Here is a 25,281-nt window from a genome sequence, read left to right on the forward strand (position 1 = left end):
ACCTCTCTCACCTGGTTTTGGAACTCAGATCAGAGCGATCCATCTACAGCGTGACTGTACGTGGAGGCAGAAGAGGGCATGCTAGCTACACACACACACCCACGCACACACACACACACGCTTGAACTAGCTCTGACTTCTCTGAATGTGAATATTTATTACCTGTGCACTGACCGCGACACCTCACACGCTCCCTGTTGGCTACGTAGGCGCTTGGTGTGTGTGTGTGTGTGTGTGTGTGTGTGTGTGTGTGTGTGTGTGTGTGTGTGTGTGTGTGTGTGTGTGTGTGTGTGTGTGTGTGTGTGTGTGTGTGTGTGTGTGTGTGTGTGTGTGTGTGTGTGTGTGTGTGTGTGTAAGTGAATGCTGGTGTACGTGTTCACTGGTTTTAAATGTTCATTTCTGTCAGGGGATGTTGGTCGGGTGAAACTTAAGAAGAAGAAAAAAAAGCAGAAAAAAGTAAGACGAGAACCTATGGGCTGTGTTCCAACTGACGAGGAGAGAGAGAGAACCTTTGAAATCAATAATATGGGAGCAAAAAAAAAAGGAAAAGCAAGAGAGTTTAAAACAACATGAACACAGCTGTGTAATAGACTCAAACCTGTACATAAGATTTTAAAGGTCATCGCGATACTTTTGTATTTTTGGAGTAAAAAAACGCTTAAAGAAATCGGAACGGGGATAAAGCCGTAGAGAGAGAAGGAAAGTTTGCGCCAAGTCGCCGAAGGACACTGCCAGATTACTCACAATCTTTTCAACGTCCATCACCTCCTCCCGACGAGGTACACCACCAGCCTTCGCCGGCTACGCCCAACCGGCTCACCGTCAAAACAGGGAAAAGTCTATTCCATCGTGTCTATGCTTCCATTTTTGCCCGAGAGGCGGTAAACCTCGTGGGTCGCCCTGCGGGAAGTTTCCGCCTCTTTTCCCCTGAAAACAGCTCTGTTCACAACCACCAAGACACGCTATTTAGGATTCATTATTCAGCCCGCAGCCATTTTGGATCAGTTAGGATTTTTTTCCTTTTTTTTTTCTTGACAATACAGCAAGCTTTATTTTGGACGTGACATCTGGGGGACGTAATATGAAATATGACGACAACGTCAAACTACGGGAAAAAAAAACGACTAGAGAACCTCCCATGACGCCTGATGCAATTATTTTAAAAGGTGGCAAGTGAAGGGAAGAGGAGAAGGGAGGATGGGAGGAGGGGAGCAGGGAGGGGACTGAGTTCCACCATCTCCTTTCTCTCTGTTCCCCCCTCTGTCCTTATTTATTTCTCCTTAAGTTTGTTGCCCTCTGAACTCCGGGAGAAGAGTGAGATGTTTTATTTCCTTTTTATTAAGAAGCAAAAAAACAAACTAAAAAAACATTTCATTTTTTTGGAGCGGGCGGGACTATCAGGGTCCCTCGCCCTCTCTTGCGCTGGTCTCCATCGTGTTCGTTATGCCTCACTTCTGTTCCAGACCTTCGATTTTTCTTTTTAAATAATTTTTTATTTGATTTCAACCACATTTTTTTTCTTATTTTATTTACTATGAAAGTTCTGACTCCTTTTGGGGAAAAAAAATGCAAATCTGATCACTTATTCTTTTGCTTTTGAATTTCACAAATTAACAAAGCAGCTACTAAAACTGACAAACTACTAACACGTAGCTCAGTACATGACAGTAACTGTGCCAAACTCACAGGAAGGGGCTCAGTTCAACATGCAGTGTGGAGCCATTTTGAGCAAATAACCTGAAATACCGAACTCCGAGATAAGGTCTTAAGATAACTTCTGTAGTTTTTCAGATTACTACATTGAAATGGCGATATCTCACCTTTGAACTGACCTCTTCTCATCTTTTCTTTGTATGTACAGTAGAGACGATACATTTATGGGTCACTGTGTCTCCGCTACACAAAAAAAAGAAAGAAAGTGAGACACACACACACACACACACCGTGCTACCTACCGCTCCTGCTCCGGGCAGCAAGAATGGCTCACACTAATCTTAAGCCTGCATCCCGAACCGGGACAGGAAAACGTTAGACCGAGGAAATCTGGATCATTTCTGGACCCAAGCTCAACCCTCTGTCCTCTTATTTTTATGCAAGTGGAGTGATATATTGATAAGTTGTATCAGCTGGAACAGAGTTTTGGCAGTGTAATGTGCCACAAAGTGTTTTGTTGTATTCAGAGACTGTTAAACGGACCATACCATTGCATGTTTTTATCCCATTTACTATATAAATAGCCATGGTATACTACTGTTTACCATTTTCTAAAATATAAATATGTACCCAAACACACCGCCATATTTAAATTTGTGAATCTGTCATTTCACTATAATATGAAGACAAGTTTTGACATCACATGGCCGGATTAACCTGTCAGGCCCATTGGCATGAATTTGCTATAAGGGCCTCCGCCGGGCACCACTCTCAAAAACCTGCCGTAGGTTTAGTGTACATAACCTTAAAGATTTATTTTATTTTTATTTTGTGGTCACTTGACTGCACAAATACAAGCTGTAAACACAACACTGACATATCACATTATAAGTTGATTGATATGACAAACTTGGGCTTTAGAAAATGGTCTGCACTAATGTAAAGAAATGCAGTAAATGGGCTAAAAACGACTGGTGTTGTCCTTTTAACTTAAAGATCAGAATCTTGAAAACCGGAGTTGTGGGTGAAACCATCACGCCCAGCTTCTTGTTTGTGGCAGCAGAGCACCGCTTTACTTTGTGGACCTCACAACATGTAGCTCCGCCCAGACAGAGGACAAACAGCAGACAGACAGACGCTAAGCAGAGGGACGCGCCGGCGAGACGAAACAAACTAACCTCCTGACACATAACTAGGAACGCTACCTCAAAACATAAGCAAACTCGGCTAGAAGATTGTGTCTTTTTCTTTCATTTTTTTGTTTTTTAAAAACACAAACAGACTAGAGCAAACAGTCAGACGTGCAGACAGAAAGCACGGACAGTCTATGTAACGGTCACAATTTTTTCTTTTTTTCTTCACCTTTCAACTTTTATTTATTATTTTTAATTTTTTTAATTGTCCCTCTCCAGCTTAGAGGTGGGACTGTAAAAAATAAATGAGTAAATAACATTAAAAAAAGACAAAAAACACCCAATAAGGACACATTGTGGGACTGTGGGGTGTGTGCAGCAGGGACAAGGTTTTTTGTTTTTTTTTCACATGTCGGGTAAAACGTTCAGTCACCTGATTGGTCCGTGTTTGGCCCAATCAGAACGAAGTGAACGGTTTCTGTTGAAAGCTAATCCAGTAACCTCACTTTGAATCACAACTAAACACCACTGTGTTCTCTAACCTGCCTCCGACCGCTAACATTACCCACAATCCCCCTTCAGCTCCGCCCAGCTGCTCCACTCCCCCCCCTTCCCTGTGATTTCACCTCCTGAATCAAGGGCCACAACACCTGTAACCATGTAATTGTTTTGTTGATCTACCTCTTGGGAATAAAAAAAAATAGGTAAATGGTAATTTTTTTTTTCTTTTTTGAAAAATGACACAAAAATGACAAAAAAAAAAATTGCTCGAAAGAAATATAGGTAAATAAATAACTGGGTAGCGGCATCTCCATATACTGTAGTGGATAGTTTATTAAAGGAAAAAAAATAATTTTACTTCTTCCAAAGATGATTTTTCTTTTCTTTCTCCATTCTTAGTTTTTAAAAGGATTATGAAATAATAATCCGAAAGGGGAAGACAAAACTTGCCATCTGTTTTTTTTCTTCTCTTCTTTAAAAAAAAAAACCCAACATAAATGAGATTTCTTTTTTCCCAATTTGCATTTTCTTGTCTTCATTTCGTTAAACTTACACTTCTAACTTCAAAATATTTTGGTTGACTTCTAATATTTTTTTTTCCTCTTTCTTTTTCTTTTTTTTTTTTAATGACAGCAGATTGTATCTCATGTTTGGGTGCATTTAGTATTTTCTTTCTCTCTGTGAAAAAGCCTTCATGAGTTAGAGCGCCCTGTGAGGACCTTCTACACTGATCGATGATCTATTTTCTCTTCTAATGAGTCGTTTGAAAAAGCAAAAGGACCTGTTGTTTTAGCTGACCGGGGGGCTGCTGGTGGAAGGAGGGAGGCCGCGTACCATTTCTGTCCTTCTCACGCTGCTCTGAACTCCTACCCCCATGTACTGGGATGCGTTTGGTCTTGACGAGACGCAGTGTGAGACGGCGCGGGCCCACGTCCTTCCACCTGACGGCCTCTCAGGTCTTTACAGTATATGGACTTTCACCCTCTGCCTGCCTGATTCCTTTAGTCCTCATCAACACTTGTTTTAAACTCCTTGTAAACAAAACAGAGCATAGATATGAATGTGTTATTAAAAGATGAGAAAACGGATCCCCCTGCCTCTTTGTGGTCTTTGTGTGTGTCCCTTTTTATATAGAGTTCACAGTAATCACTGAAGTGCTTTAAACCGGTAAAGATGAAAGTGACCATGACAAAGGTTTTAAAAGGTGCAACCTGTGAAATCTGCCCGGATATTTTGATTAAAGGGTAGAAAAATGGACATTATCAAAAGGGTGTTAAGGTTATGTCAAAGATGTTTATGTATTGTGGTGCACAGATATCTTCTGCCAACCAGGAACATCCGGCCTGTACTATCTAGTCATACAACTTGTTCCAAGACAAGACAAGATGCTAGCACATGCTCTATGGGCCCTGTAATGCAGAAGAGACGGGTCATTTTATCAGAATTTTCTTTTTTTTGCTTCACGCTCAAAAATAGTAATTAAATGTATCCTGTTCTTTTTTATACATAAATGGTTCAACTTTTAGAACATGATGTATAAATAAAATTAATAAATAAATAAATACATATTTTTTTGTCTTCAAACCGGCAAATGGAATTATTATTTTTTTTCAATTTGTATTATGTATTCTACTGCATCTCTACAAACACATTGTCATTGGCTGTGCTTGCTGTATGATTGATAGATGAATAGAACGATGGATTTAGATATAGATAGATCGACCTAAACATAGATAGATATACCTTTTTAGATAGATGATGGATTTAGATTCATTCATTCATTATCTGCAACCGCTTATCCCGTTAAGGGTCGCGGGGGGCTCAAGCTGACTTGCAGTTGCCGCCTCAGGTTGCAGATTCTGGCAGACTGGCTCGGACCTCCATCTACTGAATCTGCCAGCAACCTACACCTCCACCTGCATATTATGGCAGACATCTTCAGCTGGAACCTCCACCTACAGCCTTTACCTTCGCCTCCACCAGCGGCTAAAATACCTTCAGCTATAGCCTCTGGAAGAAACCCACCGCTGCTGCCTCCATCTGCAGATTGTTGCAAACAGCTGCAGCTAAAACCTTCAACCTGCAGTTGCCGCCTCCACCTTCAGATTCTGGTAGGTGGACAGCTGCAGCTAGAAAACCTCCACCTAGAGCCTCTCACAGCTATTTTTTGTTAATTTATATCAGGAATGCTAAATATGAACTCATAAGAACTAATGTACTGCACTATAAAACGACCAACTCATATTATTTTACATAGATAAAGATGACGAATTGTTCAAACTTAGAAATATAATTCATCTGCATTTAAAGTAAAAACCTCAGTTGTAGCAAGAAAACAAGCCAGCCCTCAGACTTCATCAACACTGAACATAATTCATAACATAAAACTTCTAGTTTTGATTGATTCACAAAGTGAAAATATGTATTTTTTTGCTTTAGAACCATTTTGGAACTTTGAAAACTGAAGTCATCAAAGTTCATTGAGTTGTTCAGAAAGGTTGTTAGCACACTTACCAGCATGCATTGCGTTTGGGTTTATATTATCCCGAGTATTGTTCTTACTAACTTACTAAGCTCAAAAGGAGGCTTGTTATGTCACTTTTTATACGTTTCTCAGATTAGTTACATGGTCTCTCTATGCTTAGAAGGACAATATTGTAAACAGTTAGTCTAACACCATTAACCGCTGATCCAGATGTGGATCTGGACTGTTAGCAGAGTCTAGTGACTGCGTAATGTGGTCTAATCCAACATTCAAACCTGAAAATGCTTCACTAATGAAAATTGAGCAGAAGTGTTTGATAGTTTCCTGACATTGAAGCTGAACTAAACGCTTAAAATGAGACAATGATTCAGTGATAAAAGGAAACGAAGCTAAATCAATCTACATTGTCTGCTGCAGAGTTTTGAATGATGTAAGTGTGGGGCCCACAGTAATGTTGGACATGACACCCCCATATTCTGATGTATTTATTATTTTTGCTTTTGTTTGCTGATTGATTTGTTGGTCATCACCTGGCATGTGTTCACCTGCATGGCAACTAGTGATTAATGGGTTAATGTTGGGTTGCAGTGAGTGGAGCTCATGCTGGCGCTTCGGGCAGCTTGGGGGGTCCTTCGGGTGAAGAAGAGAGCAACGTGATGCTTGCGTGAGATGACCAAAGCCACCTGCAGGGTGCAGTCAGCGCTGAAGTGAATGTGTTTCTGTACTTTCAGTAAAACTATTATTTAAAAACTTATGCACGCCTGGAAGTCCCTTTTTGTCCGAGTGTGCAACATAAGGCCGATGCTGTGTGTTATATAACAGGAAGTCAATAAACAGAGTTTCTACCCTGTCACATGCTACCGCCACCACTCTACTGACTCATGGAAACAGTTTCTCGTTGCGACACAACCACAACTTCCTTCTCTCAAACTTTTGCTTTTGAGGCAGCTGTAGAAGCTCAATATGATTTAGAGAGTGATGATCAGCATTGTTCTGCTATTATATATAACAAGAGAAACAAATGGCTGAACACTTTAGAAGAAAGGAAAAGTAAAAAGAATGAAACTTAATCTTAAATGGAATTTTACAGCATAATGAGTATTTTTTACGTTTGAATACATGCTGCTGATAATTCTCTCTACTTTAATTTCAAATCCAGGCTCTTTCCTGTTAATTCAGTACTTTAATGTACTTGGGAATAAAATATAAGACTTTCATCTGTTTATGGATTCAAGTTAGAATATTTCATTTTGCCCCTGCGTGTCTTTGTGACCTGTTTTGCTGACGTAACGGAAATGAAACTGAAGCAGGAGTGACACTTCTTCTATTCTTCTGTATGGAAGTTCCCGTCAATCACTCCAGATGAGAAGAAACTCAGAGAAACTCCGGCTGACAACGTAAGTCTCGTGAATTTGATGCTTTTCTCTTAAATTAATTATTGTTTTTTCTTCTTATTTCATTTAACTTTCTGGTTTGCCAATGTTGAATTCATTACGTTTCTTTAATTTAACCCCTGTCATATTTGTAATGTTTATCGTAAAATTTGTCTCCTCTTTTGCTAACTATTATTTATTTTATACAACACTTTGTTGCGGTAACTGTTGGTAACACATGTCTTTAATGCTTTACAAACATACATATAACAATATAAATAATCTGCGTATAGCACTGTGTAATCATAGTTATAAGAACTCAGACATAAATCTAAATTACAATAATAATAACACATGATAAAGCATTCTATAATGATTTATACGGTCAAGTATAAGGAATTATTATGATACTCAACCTTATAAGTCAAATGTAGAATGCTTTATAATTTCTTATGATTATTGTTATAAAGAATTATGAATATGTGCGACTTATAACTATGATAATACAGATAATAAAACGTAATAAGCATGTTTATAATGCATTATAGACATGGGCGTCATTGACTGGGTTACCCAACTGTTATTTTAAAAAGTACACTAGGCCTGAAAAATAAATGTCCTGTTTTGGATATAAATATGGATATTCTAACATATTAGCTGGTGTGTATGGGCTCAATTTAGTTAATGGTTATGAGCCGATTCTGAATTTGAGAGCAATACAAACTCCTCCACCTCTATACAGTACATTTCCTCTGTGCTGCATAGAGGTTCAGCACACTGTAAGTGACAAAGTGAACGTGCACCACCTAGCCGTCACTTGGTAGAACCCACAGAATGGCCAGTTACCAGACGACCAGCTGGTGTTGTGTCATACTGATGCTTTGAGTCTTTGACAGTGAATGTAAGAGGTAAAATATATGAATGAACCCAACAATAAGCAGAGGATGTACTCTTACACTTTTCCCACAACAGATGTGAAAGTTGACCCCGAGCTAGAGTTAAGAATAATTAGCTTTGGAAAAAAGGTCCAAGTTTACTTCTATGAGAAAATAAATTAACAGTATTTTGTATTCCAAGACAAAACCTTGGAACATAGTATGGTTTTAACCAGTTTCCTTAAACAAAAGTAATGGAGACAGATATCACGTAAGCAGAAGAAACCAACATGATACATTAATGGACCAGTGTGTAGCATTTCAGGTGGATCAATTAGCACTTTGCACTCACCGGCTCACTTTACCGCAGTCCAGAGGAGTGAACGGAGGGGTATTTAGTTGGTTGCAATCTGCAACCACATCGTTTGAAGCCACCAAATCCTACGCACTGTCCCTTTAACTCAGTTACAGATACAGTAGCTGGTTTCTGAGCTGTTAACCTAATGGAATGCTCATTTTGTACTGAACTGAACAAAAACAGCTCAAACCAGAAAGAGACTGTACTGAACTGATGACAATTGTAAGCAGGATCTACAGTGTTGCTATCGCTTATTGATGTGGAGACCATAATTCATTTCAATGCTTATACTTAAATTACCGCCTCGCCGTTGTATGCCTCTGCCAACATAGTCATGTTGCAGTTTACAGCCATGTCTGTCCAAAATGTCAAAACTTTACCATTTCATCCTACTAGACTTTAGTTCGAAATTATCATAATTGGTGATGTCTCCAGCCATATATAGCTGGTGCAGAGGCATAAAAACAAGAAAGCACAGTTCCAGCTGAACTGAATGAAAAGTTTAAAATCAGGGAGGTGATTTGTCATTTTATAATGTGGTAGTACATAGTTAAAATTATGTTTACAAAACACACAATTGCAAAATGAAAGCATGGATCAGTTAGGAATTTATGGTTATCATTGTTAACATTATGGTTAGTATTCAGGAAATGAATGTAAATCTTCTACTTACTTACCATCAGGTGATTAATATTATAACTGTCATCCATTCAAACTATCTTAGCTGTTGCCAAAGAAAACATAGGCTAGCCGACCTCTGTTTGAGCATATAATATATAGTACCAGTCAAAAGTTTGGACACACCTTCTCATTCAACTACTTTGAAGAATCTAAAATATAAAACATATTCTGGTTTGTTGAGCATTTGTTTGTTTACCACATAATTCCATATGTGTTCCTTCATAGTTTGGATGTCTTCAATATTAATCTACAATGTAGAAAAAAATAAAAATAAAGAAAAACCATTGAATGAGAAGGTGTGTCCAAACTTTTGACTGGTACTGTATGTGTTACAAAGAAATGTGTATGACAGATAAAGAATGCATCATTTATCCATGTACATATATACTAATATACCAGTATGCATACATATACACGCCCTTTTAAAGAGTGATTTACAACATGTCATATCGTGTACGCTGCAACACGCAATACGTACTGTGTTTTACCTTTCACTCACAGGAAATCCCTTTAATGCAATGAATCAGGCCAGTGTGTTGCTGTAAAAAAGGGTACACCCAACATGAACCTGTGTGAGGAGAGAGAGGACGATGTCCCACCTTCTAAAGTCTCTCTCTCTGTGGAAAACGTCAGCCAGACCAAAGCTAAGAGGTAAGATGAAGCTGCTTTTCCATTTCAGAGCTGAGATGTAAAAGCATTTAAAACTCACCATTAATCAGAATAAAAATAAATATGTGTTTTCAACAGAAGGCCAGTCCAGCATGAGAGACCAGACTCCCCTGAACCCAGCGTTGTGTCCATGAAGAGTGACCACTCCATGCCTGAACCCTTAACCTTTAGAGATGGAAATCACTCTACAGAGCAGAGGTGAAAATACTTAGATTCATAGTTAAATAGCACTTTGTAAACCCAATGAAAACAAGACACTGGTCTTGGTTATCCCAAAGAAAAGAAGACATTTTAAATGGCGATGCTTCCCTTTATTTCTATCAGAGTCCAGAAGGAGAGACCAGACTCCCCTGAACCCAGCGTTGTGTCCATGAAGAGTGACCACTCCATGCCTGAACCCTTAACCTTTAGAGATGGAAATCACTCTACAGAGCAGAGGTGAAAATACTTAGATTCATAGTTAAATAGCACTTTGTAAACCCAATGAAAACAAGACACTGGTCTTGGTTATCCCAAAGAAAAGAAGACATTTTAAATGGCGATGCTTCCCTTTATTTCTATCAGAGTCCAGAAGGAGAGACCAGACTCCCCTGAACCCAGCGTTGTGTCCATGAAGAGTGACCACTCCATGCCTGAACCCTTAACCTTTAGAGATGGAAATCACTCTACAGAGCAGAGGTGAAAATACTTAGATTCATAGTTAAATAGCACTTTGTAAACCCAATGAAAACAAGACACTGGTCTTGGTTATCCCAAAGAAAAGAAGACATTTTAAATGGCGATGCTTCCCTTTATTTCTATCAGAGTCCAGAAGGAGAGACCAGACCCCCCTGAACCCAGCGTTGTGTCTATGAAGAGTGACCACTCCATGCCTGAACCCTTAACCTTCAGAGATAGAAATCCCTCTACAGAGCTGAGGTGAAAATGTCTTAAATATATCATTAAAAAACAGTACGTAGACCCAATGAACACAAGACGACAATCCATCAGAAGACTCCACCAAACCCAACTAGGTGTCTACTAAAAGTGATAACTCATTCCAATGATTGAGGGGGTAATGGAGTCATCGTTTTTTTGTTTTTTTTTAAGAATGATCGTTACACATCCGTCCTTGACACCGTAGAAATGGAGCCATATTTCTCAGTTCTTCAACTGCCCACTATCTCTGGTGAGAAGAAAGGAGACGTAGAATAAAGGTCCACACAGCACAGGCTAAAAACAATGAAGTCAGTGAGATCTTCCTCTCAGCCTGTGGAGTGTCACAATTGACGACCTTTATGGCTGAAGAGGTAAGGGAGAGAAGAATGCTTAAGTGTATTGAAACCTTCTCTACAAAACATGTAGAGATGAAATACCAGAAGTGATGGAAAGTTGGGGGGAATTAATGTCTCGGGTTGTTAGTCACTTCAGGCCTCTCCAACCTCGCTACACCCATTCATAGACTGATGGCAGGGGCTATCATGCATGTGCCACCATCAGGACTCTTAACATTCATACCCACTCATACACTGACGATCCTCTGATTGAATGGCGACCCTGCTGTACCAGCGTTTCTCATTACTCAGGCAAATTGATGGTCATTCATTCTCCAATTGGTGTAGTGCTGTAATTGGTAAATGGTAACTTTTCTAAAAAAATCAATAAATAAAAACTAATATAAATAAAAATTTAAAAAATGAACGATCTGTGAAGCCACCTCTTGCCTTTAAACACGGGCCCTACTCTGAAAACCGGACGAAAAGGCAAGACTTTAAATAAGAGGATTTATGTGTGTGTGCGTGCCACACTTGAGAACAAATACTGGGCTGGTTGTTTTGGTTGTTTTTGTTGCTGGTAATTTTACTTGACTTGAACTGCGTGTGTGCACATCTTGTGTGTGTGTGTGTGTGTGTGTGTGTGTGTGTGTGTGTGTGTGTGTGTGTGTGTGTGTGTGTGTGTGTGTGTGTGTGTGTGTGTGTGTGTGTGTGTATATGTGATTCATATCTGTGGTTCATGGCATATTTGGTTTTTTTTTCACAGAGCCGACCAGGAGAAATCCAAGGTTCCCATCAGTCACTCTGACAATGAACACAATGAGGCAGATCTGGCCTCCATATTCATGGTGTGTACATTGTCTCACTAATACAACAATAATTAATGTAACCTTCAGGCTACACTCTTCACACAAATGCATTTTCAATTCATTACAGACTAACATTAAGTCTTATTTCACACTGGTTTAACCACCTCTCTGCTCTGAAAAAGCCGGCCACGAGTTGTATATTTGCAAATTAAGCACACTGAAACAGCAAATGGTGAATTACTCCGATATTGATCCAATATGAAACATAATACTGACAAATCACAGTTAAAACCTTAAATCAATCCTTTAAACCACTGTGTTTAGACTAGAGGGCCCAAATAAAAATGGCTACCCAAAATATGTAAAGCCCAACGTAAGCACTGTTTTGGTTCAATAATGATCAAAAATGAAAGGGTATTTGGCGGAAAAAATGGTTACAGTATGCTACCCTGACATGTTAGAATGTGGGGACATTGAGTAATATAAGTTTCAATACTTTAATTGTTCTTGTTGTGGGCCCAAAACTAATTCAAATGTAAATACTATTTTGGTGTCAGAATAACACTTTTTTTTTTTTTGTCCCTGGTAAAATATTAGTTATGGAAAGAGAGGGAAAACACCAATAAAACGGGTGACCCCAAACATTTGAGCGACAGCACAGTGTTGTCTAGTTTGGGAGTTGTCTGTGTTTTGGTCTTGTAACTTTAATCTTTCAATATGTGTTTTCAGTTCGTGAAAATTAATTGTAACCTTTTTGGTCACCTAAAATTTTCTTATTTAGCTGGTGACAGCCAAAACTAAGATGGCGATGGCAAAAATGCCAAACTACAGGCTACAAAACGGCAGTCCACAAACCAATGGGTGACACCACTGTCACTTCGTCCATTTCTTATATACAGTCTATCGTCCCTTATAGCTCTGCAAATATCTGGGTTTTTAATTTGCTATATGTTCCACTGTTCACCAGTTTAAAGCCAATGGGATATAGCCAGGTAGTGTCAATGACGGTAGGCTTTTAACCCAGCCTTTAAAAACTGCCTCAGAATAAGTACCTTGCTACTTTGCCAGTTTAAACCTTGATATGTCCAATTAACTCCACATGAAAGATAATATTTTTCATATTATTACAGCTTCTAGAGGAGAACATCATCACTTTTGTGAAGACTGAGCTGAAGAAGTTCCAGGGAGTTCTTAGTCCTGATTACCCAGAGTGCTTTGAGAGGCAGAAGAAGGATGAGGAGGAGGTGGTGGATGGTGGAGAGGAAGAACAGAGGAAAAGCAGCACAGGGGCACTTTTGAAGATTGCACTGCACTTCTTGAGGAGAATGAAGCAGGAGGAGCTTGCTGACTCTCTACAGACCAGTAAGTTTCTCTACAAGCTTAACATGATAGAATGGGGAAAATGGTTGAACATGTTGGCGATCCTACAGCGTTGGTCAAGGTTTTTATTTTATTTCAATAATAAGGAATGAGCACAATCTAAATGGATAATTTGGTACATGTAAAATGGTTGAGCACAATGGTTTGCATTAAGAGTAAAGAAAACACTTGCTTATGCAACCAAATCTCTATGCCCACCACAGGTGAGTTAATATAGCGATCCTCAACCTTTTTTGCGCCACGGACCGGTTTCATGTAAGACAACATTTTCACGGACCGGCCTTCAAGGTGTGGCGGATAAACACGACGAAATAAATTGATACAACCGGCATGAAAACAAATATAAAATGCATAAAAAATACAAATCAACAAAACGCTGAATCAGTGGGAGCCCTGAGCTTGTTTCTCTGCAACGAGATGGTCCCATCTGGGGGTAATGGGAGACAATGACACCCGAAGTGTGTTCCTTATGTCCAGTCTACTCCGTCAATTTGTTTTGTTTGCTGTCACTGCAGAAAATCTACCTAATTTTCACTAGCTTGTGGGCAGATTTTTGAAGTAAAGTATCACGTGACCGAGACAAACGTCTTGACATGTGTCGAGAGGCACAGGCGGATATAATTGGGAGATAATCTGGACATTTTTCAAAATAAAACATCTTTCAGACTCTGATAATAAATAAAATTGAAATAATATAAGTTATTTTTTCTTTCTGTGCGGCCCGGTACCGGTCCGTGGGTCATTTGGCCCGGGGGTTGGGGACCGCTGAGTTAATGCATGCTGTATTTGCCCCAAAATTACTGTATTGCTCTTTTCTCTGCAGGAACTCTTGCTGCAGAGCCCCAAAATAAACTCAAAATAAACCTGACAGAGAAGTTCCAGTGTTTGTTTGAGGGAATTGCTAAAGCAGGAAACCCAACACTCCTGAATGACATTTACACAGAGCTCTACATCACAGAGGGAGGCAGTGGAGAGGTCAATGATGAACATGAGATCTGGCAGATTGAAACAGCATCCAGGAAACCATCAAGACCGGAAACTTTGATTGCATGTAAAGACATCTTCCAACCGTTACCCGGGAGGGATCATCAACCAATCAGAACAGTGCTGACAAAGGGAGTGGCCGGCATTGGGAAAACAGTTCTAACACATAAGTTCACTCTGGACTGGGCTGAAGGTAAAACCAACCAAAACATTCAGTTCACGTTCCCATTCACTTTCAGAGAGCTGAATGTGTTGAAAAAGAAAAAGTACAGCCTGGTGGAGCTTGTTCATCACTTCTTTACTGAAACCAAAGAAGCAGGGCTCTGCAGGTTTGAAGAGTTCCCAGTTGTGTTCATCTTCGACGGGCTGGATGAGTGTCGACTTCCTCTGGACTTCCACAACAATGAGATCCTGACGGATATTACAGAGTCAACCTCAGTGGATGTGCTGCTGACAAACCTCATCTGGGGGAAACTGCTTCCCTCTGCTCGCCTCTGGATAACCACTCGGCCTGCAGCAGCCAATCGGATCCCTCCTGAGTGTGTCGGTTTGATGACAGAGGTCAGAGGGTTCACTGACCCCCAGAAGGAGGAGTACTTCAGGAAGAGATTCGGAGATGAGGAGCAGGCCAGCAGAATCATCTCCCACATCAAGACTTCACAAAGCCTCCACATCATGTGTCACATCCCAGTCTTCTGCTGGATTGCTGCTTCAGTTCTGGACCATGTGTTGAGAGCGGATGAGAACAGGGAGTTACCCAAGACCCTGACTGAGATGTACATCCACTTCCTGGTGGTTCAGTCCAAAGTAGGGCACGTCAAGTATTATGGAGGAGCTGAGACGGATCCACTCTGGAATTCCAAGACCAGCAAGATCATCATGTCTCTGGGAAAACTGGCTTTTGAGCAGCTGCAGAAAGGAAACTTGATCTTCTACGAATCCGACTTAATAGAGTGTGGCATTGATATCAAAGCGGCCTCGGTGTGCTCAGGGGTGTTCACACAGATCTTTAAAGAGGAGAGAGGGTTGTACCAGGACAAGGTGTTCTGTTTTGTCCATTTGAGTATTCAGGAATTTCTGGCTGCTCTATATGTTTTTGTGACATTCATCAAAGCTGGTGTCAACCTGCTGTCAGAACCACAATCAAGTTCCTGCTGGCCCCAGCTGACATGGGAGAAGTCCAAGGTGAATCCGCTGTACAAAAGTGCTGTAGACAAGATCGTGCAGAGTCTAAATGGACATCTGGACTTGTTTCTTCGCTTCCTACTGGGGTTCTCACTGCAGACCAATCAGACCCTTTTGCGAGAACTGCTGACACCATCAGGGGGCAGCTTCCAGAACTATCAGGAAACAGTCAAATACATCAAGAGGATGATCCGGAGGAATCCGTCTCCTGAGCGCTGCATCAACCTGTTCCACTGTCTGAATGAGCTCAATGATCATTCTCTAGTGGAGGAGATCCAACATTACCTGAATTCAGGAAGCCTCTCCACGGACAAACTGTCGCCTTCTCAGTGGTCAGCTCTGGTTTTCATCTTACTGTCATCAGAAAAAGACCTGGATGTGTTTGACTTGAGGAAATACTCTGCTTCAGAGGAAGGTCTCCTGAGGCTGCTGCCAGTGGTTAAATCTTCAAGAATATCCTGGTAGGTCCACTGGCAAATGTACAGACATACTACATTGAATGTAATATTTTTATGTATATATTCTTGTGATAAAATAAGAAGTTTATTTTCTGTCCCTACTTAGCCTGAGAGACTGTGAGCTGTCAGAGAGAAGCTGCGAAGCTCTGGCCTCTGTTCTTGTATCCAAGTCCTCCAATCTGAGAGAACTGGATTTGAGTAACAATGACCTGCAGGATTCAGGATTAAACCTGCTGATTGCAGGACTGCAGAGTCCTCTCTGCAGACTAGAAACTCTACGGTCAGTAGTCTTGAATGAACTCTACGGTCGGTAGTCTTGAATGAATTCAATACATGATTAGTAAATCAGATTTTTTTTGAGCAAGTCTTTGGCACTCAGCCCAGCGCAGTATCCTGTAGTGCCGAGTTTGAAAAGTGGTTGATGGTATGCCACTGTTTAGCGGCACCAGCTGTTAGGAAACAGAATATACCATTGGAACAGGAGCGGCATACACTCCAGGGATCGGTATATACCGCTAAACACAGTGGCATACCATCGGCCACATTTCGATCTCCGCATCACTCCCAGTATCACTATGAATTTAAATCCTACTGGACAATTCTGCCAGGGATCAGATTTCTATTTTCATCCCTGTTTCTTATTTATTTTTAAACTGTGACCATGATCTTTTCCCAACCAAGTTTTTTATTTGCCTAACCTTAACCATACCATAATCATAACAATAGTCTTTCTCTATACATAACCACTAGATATTATAGAAATAAATAGTTCATAAAATGTAGTCTTTTAACATCATCTAGAGGTTTTCAGAATGGTCCAATATTGAGATTGTCTGGTGATGTTGGTTGGTTGGTTGGTCTTCATAAAAAAAAAAAAAACATTTTAAGGGGATCACATTTTTTTGATATTATAAAATATTGTTTCTGCAAGAGAGATTAAAGAAGCAATGTGTACTTCCTGTGTCTGATTTGTATTTTTCTTGTCAGGTTGAGTGGCTGTAACTTCTCAGAGAAAAATTCTGAGGCTCTGGCCTTAATCGGCACACAGCCCACCAGTCTGAGAGAGCTAGACCTGAGTAACAATGACCTGCAGGATTCAGGAGTGAATCTGCTCTCTGCTGGCCTGGCGAGTCCCCACTGTACACTGGAAATTCTACGGTCAGTAGTCATAACCCAATTCAATACATGATCAATAAAGCAGATCTTTGGGTCAACTGTATAGGTTTCCACAGTTTTGCCTGTTCAGTTGTGTTTGGTATCAAAAGGAATTAAATTCACATTGGACAATTGCGCACGTCACATTTAACATTCTGTACAAACTTTCAGTTCCAAAAAAGACAGCACTGACATTTATGTAGTGATTGGTCAAGCAATGGAGTGAAGGTTTGGGTGGTGGGCATGTAGTCACACACTCACAGATGGAGTCAAGATTCCGCTGGCCTTAATACTGGGGGCAGAAGTAATACCATGTAATTACCAAAGTAATGGATAATAGCTTGGTATTTACAATGTGTATATCTGTGTAATATCAGACTGACATTTATGTAACAAGGTAATAAAGGGCCAAACACAAAGGGTAAAATACACATTTAGGAGTATAGCTTCTGTTTGCTGGACTGCAGAGTCCAAACTGTAGACTGGAAACTGTACGATCAGCACTCATGAACCAATTCATTAAATCACTAAAGCAACTCTATGGTCAACCATAGTTTTGCCTTTTTACAGATGTGTTTGATTCAGCCCGATATTGGTAGGAATTGATGGACAACTCTGTAGATCACAATTCACGTCAATCACAAACGTTCAGCTCAAGATAGATAGATAGATAGATAGATAGATAGATAGATAGATAGATAGATAGATAGATAGATAGATAGATAGATAGATAGATAGATAGATAGATAGATAGATAGATAGATAGATAGATAGAAGATACTTTATTCCTCCCATTTGGAAGTTCAGGTGTCCAGTAGCTTGTGTAGTGATTCTAAAAGTAATGGAGTTGAGGATATAAAATATATTTGAATATATTACAGCAAGGCTCTCAGGCATTCTGTATTGCTTTCAAATATTTATTCTACATTTCCCTCACTTATTGTTACCTTTGCTGAGTCAGCACACTTGTAGACATGACTTATTCTTCCCTCCTCTTTTGTGTCTTTCCTTTGGGGAACTTGAATAGACAGTATATGAGAAGCAGATGTTGTCAACGTGACCTCACCCATTAGTTTGTGGACTGTTGTTTTGAAGCCTTGAGTTTGACATTTTGACCGTCGACATCTTGTTGTCTTGCAACAAGAATTGACATGAGAGGGTGGAGATAAGTACAACCAAACACTGAATAAGACATTTTTAGGCAACCAAAATTAACTTTCATGAAGGGACCTGGCCTGACACATCAGACAATGAATATATAATCCATATGATATTTTCATTGGAGAATTTAAAATGCTAATTTGATCACTAAGGCAGTTGTTTGTATTAGAGAACATGTGTCCACTAACAGTTTGGCACTATATTATCCTATAACTATATTATATTGAAGATAAAGGCAGCCAGTTAGGAAATCTGTCATGTAACTTAATGTGTATATATCTAATCTACATATATGTGTAGGTTATCAGGCTGTCAGGTCACAGTGGAAGGCTGTGCCTCTTTGGCTTCAGCTCTGAGATCCAACCCGTCCCATCTAAGAGAGCTGGACCTGAGCTACAATCATCCAGGAGACACAGGGGTCGAGCTGCTCTCTACTTTACTGGAGGATCCGCACTGGAGACTGGACACTCTTTGGTACGTTATGTTAGTGTACGGCTACAGCTTAATAACAAATGTCTTTCTTTGTTTTTAACCATTATTGCTTGTTTCACTTCTGCTCCAGTGTGGACCACGGTGGACGACATCGCTTGAAACCCTTCATGTGTAAGTAAATATTCCTGACATTCCTAAGTCATTAGCAACTAATATAGATGTACAACAGCAAAGCTGCCAAGAGTTCTAAACATACACTGATGAGTAACTGATAATACAAATGCTATACCATACTTGGTGAGGTTAGATGAAATTTATTAAAAAAGAAAACCTCAAAAAGATTCACAATTGATACGGTCAAGATGATGTAAAAATGGAAATGACCTGTACTGATTTGCCTCCATGTTTCACAGTTTATTTAAACTAAACATTATAAATGGCCGCATAGCAATGTTCAATCTGGATAAGCTTCAAAAACCAAACATGGCTTAACTCTCCATCAGATTTGAGTGAAATCAGATAGCATTTTTTGAGATATCCTGCTAGGACACCAACATCTTAGAAAGACGTCTTCAACTAACTAAAACAAATCATGTATCATCCAGAACATTTTAAGCTCAGATCTGTCTGAGTATTGTCTTTTTGTCCCCATCAGTTGTCTGCGACCTCACGCTGGACCCAAACACAGCAAGCAGGAAGCTCTCTTTGTCCAACGACAACAAAACAGTGACAGAGGTGAAAGAGGAGCAGCCTTACCCCGATCACCCGGAGCGATTTCACCACTGGAAGCAGGTTCTGTGTAGAGATGGTTTGGCTGGGCGCTGCTACTGGGAGGTGGAGTGGAGCGGATGGGTCAACATTGGAGTGGCGTACAAAGCAATCAAAAGGACGGGAGAGCGTGAAGAGTGTTGTCTTGGCGAGAACGACAAGTCCTGGGGCCTCTTCTGTACTGCTAACGGTTACTCTGCCTGTCACGATAAAAGGACAACGGAGATACGAGGTAGCCGAGCCTCCTTTGGTGCTGGCAGAGTAGCAGTGTATCTGGACTGGCCTGCTGGTATCCTGTCCTTCTACAGAGTCTCTGCTGACAAACTGATCCACCTCCACACCTTCCACTGCCCATTCACTGAACCCCTCTATCCCCTGCTCCGGTTTAATTTAACGTCTATGTCTGGTTCTTCGGTGTCTCTGTGTAAGATTGAATGGGAGGAATCAGCTCCAGTGTAAAAAAATGACCCTCACTGTTCTCAAACTGGGATATGTTGCTGAATTATGGACGAAAGATGTCCAGATAAACATGCTCACATCTGCGTTTCATTTGGATTGCATTTATGTATTAGTTACTGGTGTTCAAAATCAAAAAAATGTTGCTTATCCTGAGAGATTGTAGCTAAATATCCTGAAAGTGGAAACTTTTTTTCATAGTGCTTCAAATCAGAGTTTTGATTTCAAAAGTGGGGGAGGGACACTGGTATTACTAAAGGCACAGTCTCCTTTTAAATTTCATACTGGTCTAAAAATTGTTCAATTTTCCTTTTTGGATATACCAATTTTTTTTTTATACTTTTAACTAGAATGTTGTTTCCTTGATTTCACATCCATGCCATGTTATTCTGCTCCAATGCAGAAGTCCAGTTTGCAGCTGTATGGTCCAAAATGAATCCAAGAGTGAACTGAATCTAATTTGTGAATTTATCCATCTAGTTCCACAAAGCTTAACTTCTAATTTGACCTTAAATTCATACTGTAAAGCTTACTGATTGGTTGTCTTACAGCAATGCTCTCTGGGATTTGTGGTTGACTCCTACTATTTAACATTTTAAAGCAAAAAAAATGTCTGATCTTCTGTACTGAGAGATTTATGTTCATGTGTTGAAAATGTCCTGACAGACATTAACCTGATATTAAAGTCCATATCACGTCAACTGAACTCTAATTAAAAAATAAAGGAAATATTTTCCGGTGTTGAGTGCGCTGCTTCCTCTAATTTCGTGTTACATTCCTATTTTGATCCAGCATTGATTTAAAGTTATCCAGTTCATTAGGATATTTTTGTGGCTTCTTTCCTAGGATTTTGTATTGAAATACTGTTAAAATATGTAATTTGATGGCACAATTGTGAAACCAAGTGTCTTCTCACACTCACATAATATATTTTCTGACTATGATATGTTCAACATACTATTCCCCTGTTTTTTGGCTACTTTTTTGACATACTATTAAATAAATCTAATGTTTTATTACACACTATAGTATGACATTTTTGACATACTATAGAATGGCTTTTTCAGATTTTTTTTTTGAAACACTAAACTATGACTTTTTATGACAAACTGTACTGTGACTTTTTTGTTACTTTTTTGACATACGGTCAATACATGAGGATTACTTTCCAAGATAATGCATCCTCATTATCTTGGAAAGTAACCTGATTAAGGTCTGTGTACCGAAACGTAACTAAATATATCTATATGCAAGTGAAGAAAACTCTGCGTAAGTTTTTTTGTTCTCTATTGTCTACCCTAGGTATTCTCCTACGCACCTGTCGTCCTACTGGTGAGCAAAAGTTTTGCTCTTTTTATCTTCCATAGATGACTTTCTTTTTTAATTACTTTTGACATACTATACAATGCCTTTTTTCCCAACATACTACACTATGACCTTTATTTGACATACTATACTATGACCTTTTTCAATATACTATACTTTGACTCTGGATTCATTTTTATAAACCATACTATGACTTTTTCAAAACTTTTTTCAGCATACTATACTATGACTTTGTTCAACATACTATACGATGCAATTTTCAACATAGTATACTATGACTTTTTTTGCTTTTTTCAACATAGTATACTATGACTTTTTCAAAACTTTTTTCAACATACTATACTATGACTTTTTTAGACATACTATACTATGACTTTTTTTTCGAGATACTATACTATGATATTTTTGATATATTTCAATATACTTATCAATTACTTTTTCTGGCATAGTATACTATGACTTTTCTTTACTTTCTTCCACGTACTATACTACAGCTTTTTTTTGACATACTATATGACTTTTTTCAAAATGCTATATGTAAGGTGCTGAGGGGCAGGGTAATTGAAGGCTCCACCCACTCCGAGAGGAGAGCATTGGGATCAGGTGTGGGAAGAGACACACCTGGAGCTGATCTCATCAAGTGAGGTGAACAAAGGAAAATGAGGGAAGCTGATCTTGTGAGTTGCTGAGAGAGGAGCGGAGTCTCTTTACCCCAAAATCTCCAGGGGTTAGATATAGAAACCGATTAGTTGGCTAGCGGCATAGAGAAGATAGTTTTTCATTTGCTAGTTTTGTAATTTGCCTCTTGACTGAGCTCTCTTTCCTATTTTGTTTGAATAACTTTGAGTGTTTAATTAAAGACCCTGGTAAAAGCTGTTCAGACTCTGTCTTTGATTGCTGTGCCTCCCTACTGACCAGTCCAGGGAATACATCTTTTTGATGAGGGAATATAGAGTGTTTTGCACGGTTTAAGATATAACCTGTTTTATTTTGTAAATTAATAAGAGCTGTCACACACACACACACACACACACACACACACACACACACACACACACACACACACACACACACACACACACACTCACACACACACACACACACACACACCACCCCTAAGTGACTGCATGGAAAGAAAGCGTATAAGAACTGACCACATGCAGAGAAGAGTAGACACAGAAAGACGCAGGTGTGGGTCAAGGAACCAATTAAAAAAGACAGATAGCTTGTGCAGAAATTTTAATGATAGATAGCTCAGCGAACCTGCAGATCAAAGAAAACAGGGAAGCGCTTACAGATTTAAAAAAAAAGCTGTGACACCATTTAAGACCATGTTAAGGACAAAGCAAATCAGTTTGCCTCCGGAGAGCCAACTCGGGTTTAATTCTTTGCTTAAAGAATAAACTCTATTGCATCGAACTCTGTCTGTTTCCTGTGTTTTCTTCAAACTTCATCGAGACTTCAATAGGTATTCAATATAAAATAAGTAAAAGAGTTGGAGCAGTAATTCGGGCTTCATCAACTGGCCAAGTCCGAACTTCTGTTACCCGAAAAATTGTCAGCCTGGGCACAAATGTATGACCTCGGCCGGGTAAATAAAGCTTGGCTAACATTGGACCCAGAGAAATTATCTGTTGGAAAAGATTATAATAGACAAATGCATTCAATCTCTACCGTATGAGGCCAAGAAAATGACAAGTCATGAGAATCCAGCCAATCTAGATGACCTGGTTAGCCAAACTGCTGAAATCAACACAAGCGAATCCAGAGCTTAGCTGGAAATCCAGAGAAGAGGCATCGGGGTCTAGGAGGACACGTGTACTGAAGGTTCCAAGAAGAAGATGGCCACCTTCAACAGGTGACCCAAGGCGCTGCTTTCAGTGTGGAGAGCAAGGCCACATGTCCTGGTACTGTCCTGGGAAGGATAAACCGATGCCAACAGCCGACTCATCTGGTCCTCCGTGCAAAGCTGTTACATGACTTTTTGGACATACTATACTATGGCTTTTTTTCATCGTACCATGGTATGACTTTTTTTGACATAACGGTCATAGTATACATGACATATTGAATTGTTTTCTTTCTTTGTAACACACTTTATCACAACTTTTTTGATTTGGTATAGTAAGGCTTTATTGTTATTAATATTTATACGATATTTTTGACTTTTTGATATATTGTACTATAAAAATTATGACTTATTTTGAATTCCATGCTAAGACAATTTTTAAATAATATGCTTCGGGTTTTCATGACTTTTTCCGACATACTATACTATGCCTTTTTAAAGACAAACTATACTATGACTGTTTTGATCCATTTCTATGTACTTTTGTTATGCTATACAGTTACTTTTTTTTTTTTTTTTTTTTTTTTTTTTACATACTATGACTTTTTTCCCTTTTCATCTCAAGCTATCTCCCCCTCTTTCACACCACTGTACTAATAAAATATAACTTTCTGAAAATCAGACACTTTAATTTATTTCAACAGTTTATACAAATTGTAAATAATTATAAAATAAATATTCTCTTCAATTTGTAATGGTAAACTTAACTCATTAAAGACAATCTTGTAGTGGAAGTGTATATGTGTGTGGGCATAACATTTATATTTTTGTATTAAAAAATGTGTTTTCATTCAGATGTGTTTGTCATGTGTGCATTAGTCTCTCTACTCCTCCTCCTTGGTAATGGGAAATTCCAGCGATGACCTGAACCGAACAGGCACCTCCTGCTCCTCACTGATTGGTAGCTTGGCTACGGGGGCGTGGATCCGCAGCTGTCCATCATCCATCAGGGAACAGGAGAGGCCCGACAGATCCAGATGAGGGGGAAGGTCGATCTTCTGGACAAATCCCATCTGTGACGAGGCTGATGAGCAGAAGGAGGCGCAGGAGGAGGAGGAGGCGGAGGACTGGCTTTCTTCTGCTCCGGCCTGCTTCATGGCCACCACCGCCAGGCTACGCCCCTCCAGTTTGACAGTGATGTCATTTGGGGCATAACCGCGAGCATCTAGGGTCACCAGGAGGTCATTGTTGTTTGCTGTGGCCAGCTGGGCTTCCTTGTGCAGCTCCATGCTGGGAGTCTCTCTCTCTTTAGCATCACTTAACCTGGAAAAAGAAGCAGTATCTAGATCAGAATCAGCTCCATGACTCCACTAGTAACTGAGGGTGTTTTCAAACCTGCGTTTGTTAGCCCGGTTAAATCAGACATTTGGGTAAATCAATTGTACTCATGTACGGACCAAACAACCACATTGAGACTGTCATGAGTAAGTGTTATTGGACTGGTCATGAATTAATTCTAGAGCAATTTGATTCAACTGCTCCTGTAGCCAGGTGTGCTTTGCATTCTGGGAATGCAGAAGCGTGAAATCAACAGATGCTGGCAGCTGGCAGAAGAGTAAATTGAGGCTTTTCGTGATTCATTCACTTGAAGAAAGAAACCATGGGGAAAACCCATCATCTTCCCCAACTCATCCACTGAATCTGAGCAGAGCAAACCAACCATAGGTTTGAAAGCGCCCTTAACAAAGCCAATCAGGTGAAACCACTACTAAGTAACCCATTTATTGTACATACCTCATCATAGTGGAGGAAATAAGAGGAAACTGGCTAAATTTGAGCAGGTGGGGCCTATCGTGAATTCCCCTCAGAAGGCTGTCGGCCACTTTGGTTCTCTGGTTGAAGAAGTCTTGCTGCAGTGATGAAAGGGCCTTGTGACTCAGCGGCCAAAGCAGCCGGTCCTGGCTGAAGAAAGGGTCGTCGCCGAACAAGCCGGTCAAGGATGCATGCTGGGACATCATATCAGCGGTAGTTATAGACAGAAGCTTGACTTGCAACCTTCAAAGCGTCAGTTATCTTGTTGCAAATTTCCTCTCTCAGACTTGATATCTTTAGTCTCCGGTGAAGTGTGAGAACTGAGAGCTTCCAGAGTTTCTTCTTCTTGTTAGTCTTCTATCGGGTGGTTTGGGACATTGCACAGGACTCCTCTCCTTTATATACCGCAGCTGTCCCGCTCCGTCCCTCCGGCCGTGCTATTTACGCTCCATGAGCTCACTGCTGTTTGTTAGCGTGTGCCAGCAAGGTCAGGAATGCCCTGCAACTCATCAAAAGGCTAAAGACAGCTCATGGTCATATCCTGTTTGTGTTTGAGCGCATGCGGCTATGTTCACACTGAATCTG

At 39.9% G+C, this 25,281-nt stretch overlaps 2 protein-coding genes across 3 annotated transcripts; one reads left to right on the top strand and one right to left on the bottom strand.

Annotated features, from left to right (window-relative positions):
* Nucleotides 1-7,097: 7,097 nt before the first annotated feature.
* Nucleotides 7,098-20,690, top strand: LOC129097947 (protein NLRC3-like). Of its 2 annotated transcripts, none has more exons than XM_054606855.1 (14): nt 7,098-7,169; nt 9,561-9,710; nt 9,807-9,926; nt 10,053-10,166; nt 10,293-10,406; nt 10,533-10,646; nt 11,748-11,829; nt 12,921-13,152; nt 13,994-15,800; nt 15,904-16,077; nt 16,785-16,955; nt 18,414-18,587; nt 18,676-18,716; nt 19,201-20,690. In XM_054606855.1, exons 2-14 carry the CDS (start codon nt 9,622-9,624, stop codon nt 19,770-19,772), a joined length of 3,804 nt encoding a protein of 1,267 aa, XP_054462830.1. In that variant the 5' UTR covers nt 7,098-7,169; nt 9,561-9,621; the 3' UTR covers nt 19,773-20,690. The 2 variants fall into 2 exon arrangements, with proteins under 2 accessions (XP_054462830.1, XP_054462831.1); XM_054606856.1 differs by having other exon boundaries at nt 9,810-9,926.
* A 2,956-nt stretch (nt 20,691-23,646) lies between these two features.
* Nucleotides 23,647-25,076, bottom strand: hspb9 (heat shock protein, alpha-crystallin-related, 9). The gene is made up of 2 exons (XM_054608231.1): nt 24,679-25,076; nt 23,647-24,207 (listed from the first exon to the last, which is right to left on the bottom strand). The coding sequence occupies exons 1-2, from the start codon at nt 24,900-24,902 to the stop codon at nt 23,769-23,771; spliced, it is 663 nt and encodes a 220-aa protein (XP_054464206.1). The 5' UTR covers nt 24,903-25,076; the 3' UTR covers nt 23,647-23,768.
* Between the last annotated feature and the right edge of the window lie 205 nt (nt 25,077-25,281).

Source organism: Anoplopoma fimbria, chromosome 11 (assembly GCF_027596085.1).
Source record: "Anoplopoma fimbria isolate UVic2021 breed Golden Eagle Sablefish chromosome 11, Afim_UVic_2022, whole genome shotgun sequence".
Lineage (NCBI taxonomy): Eukaryota > Metazoa > Chordata > Actinopteri > Perciformes > Anoplopomatidae > Anoplopoma > Anoplopoma fimbria.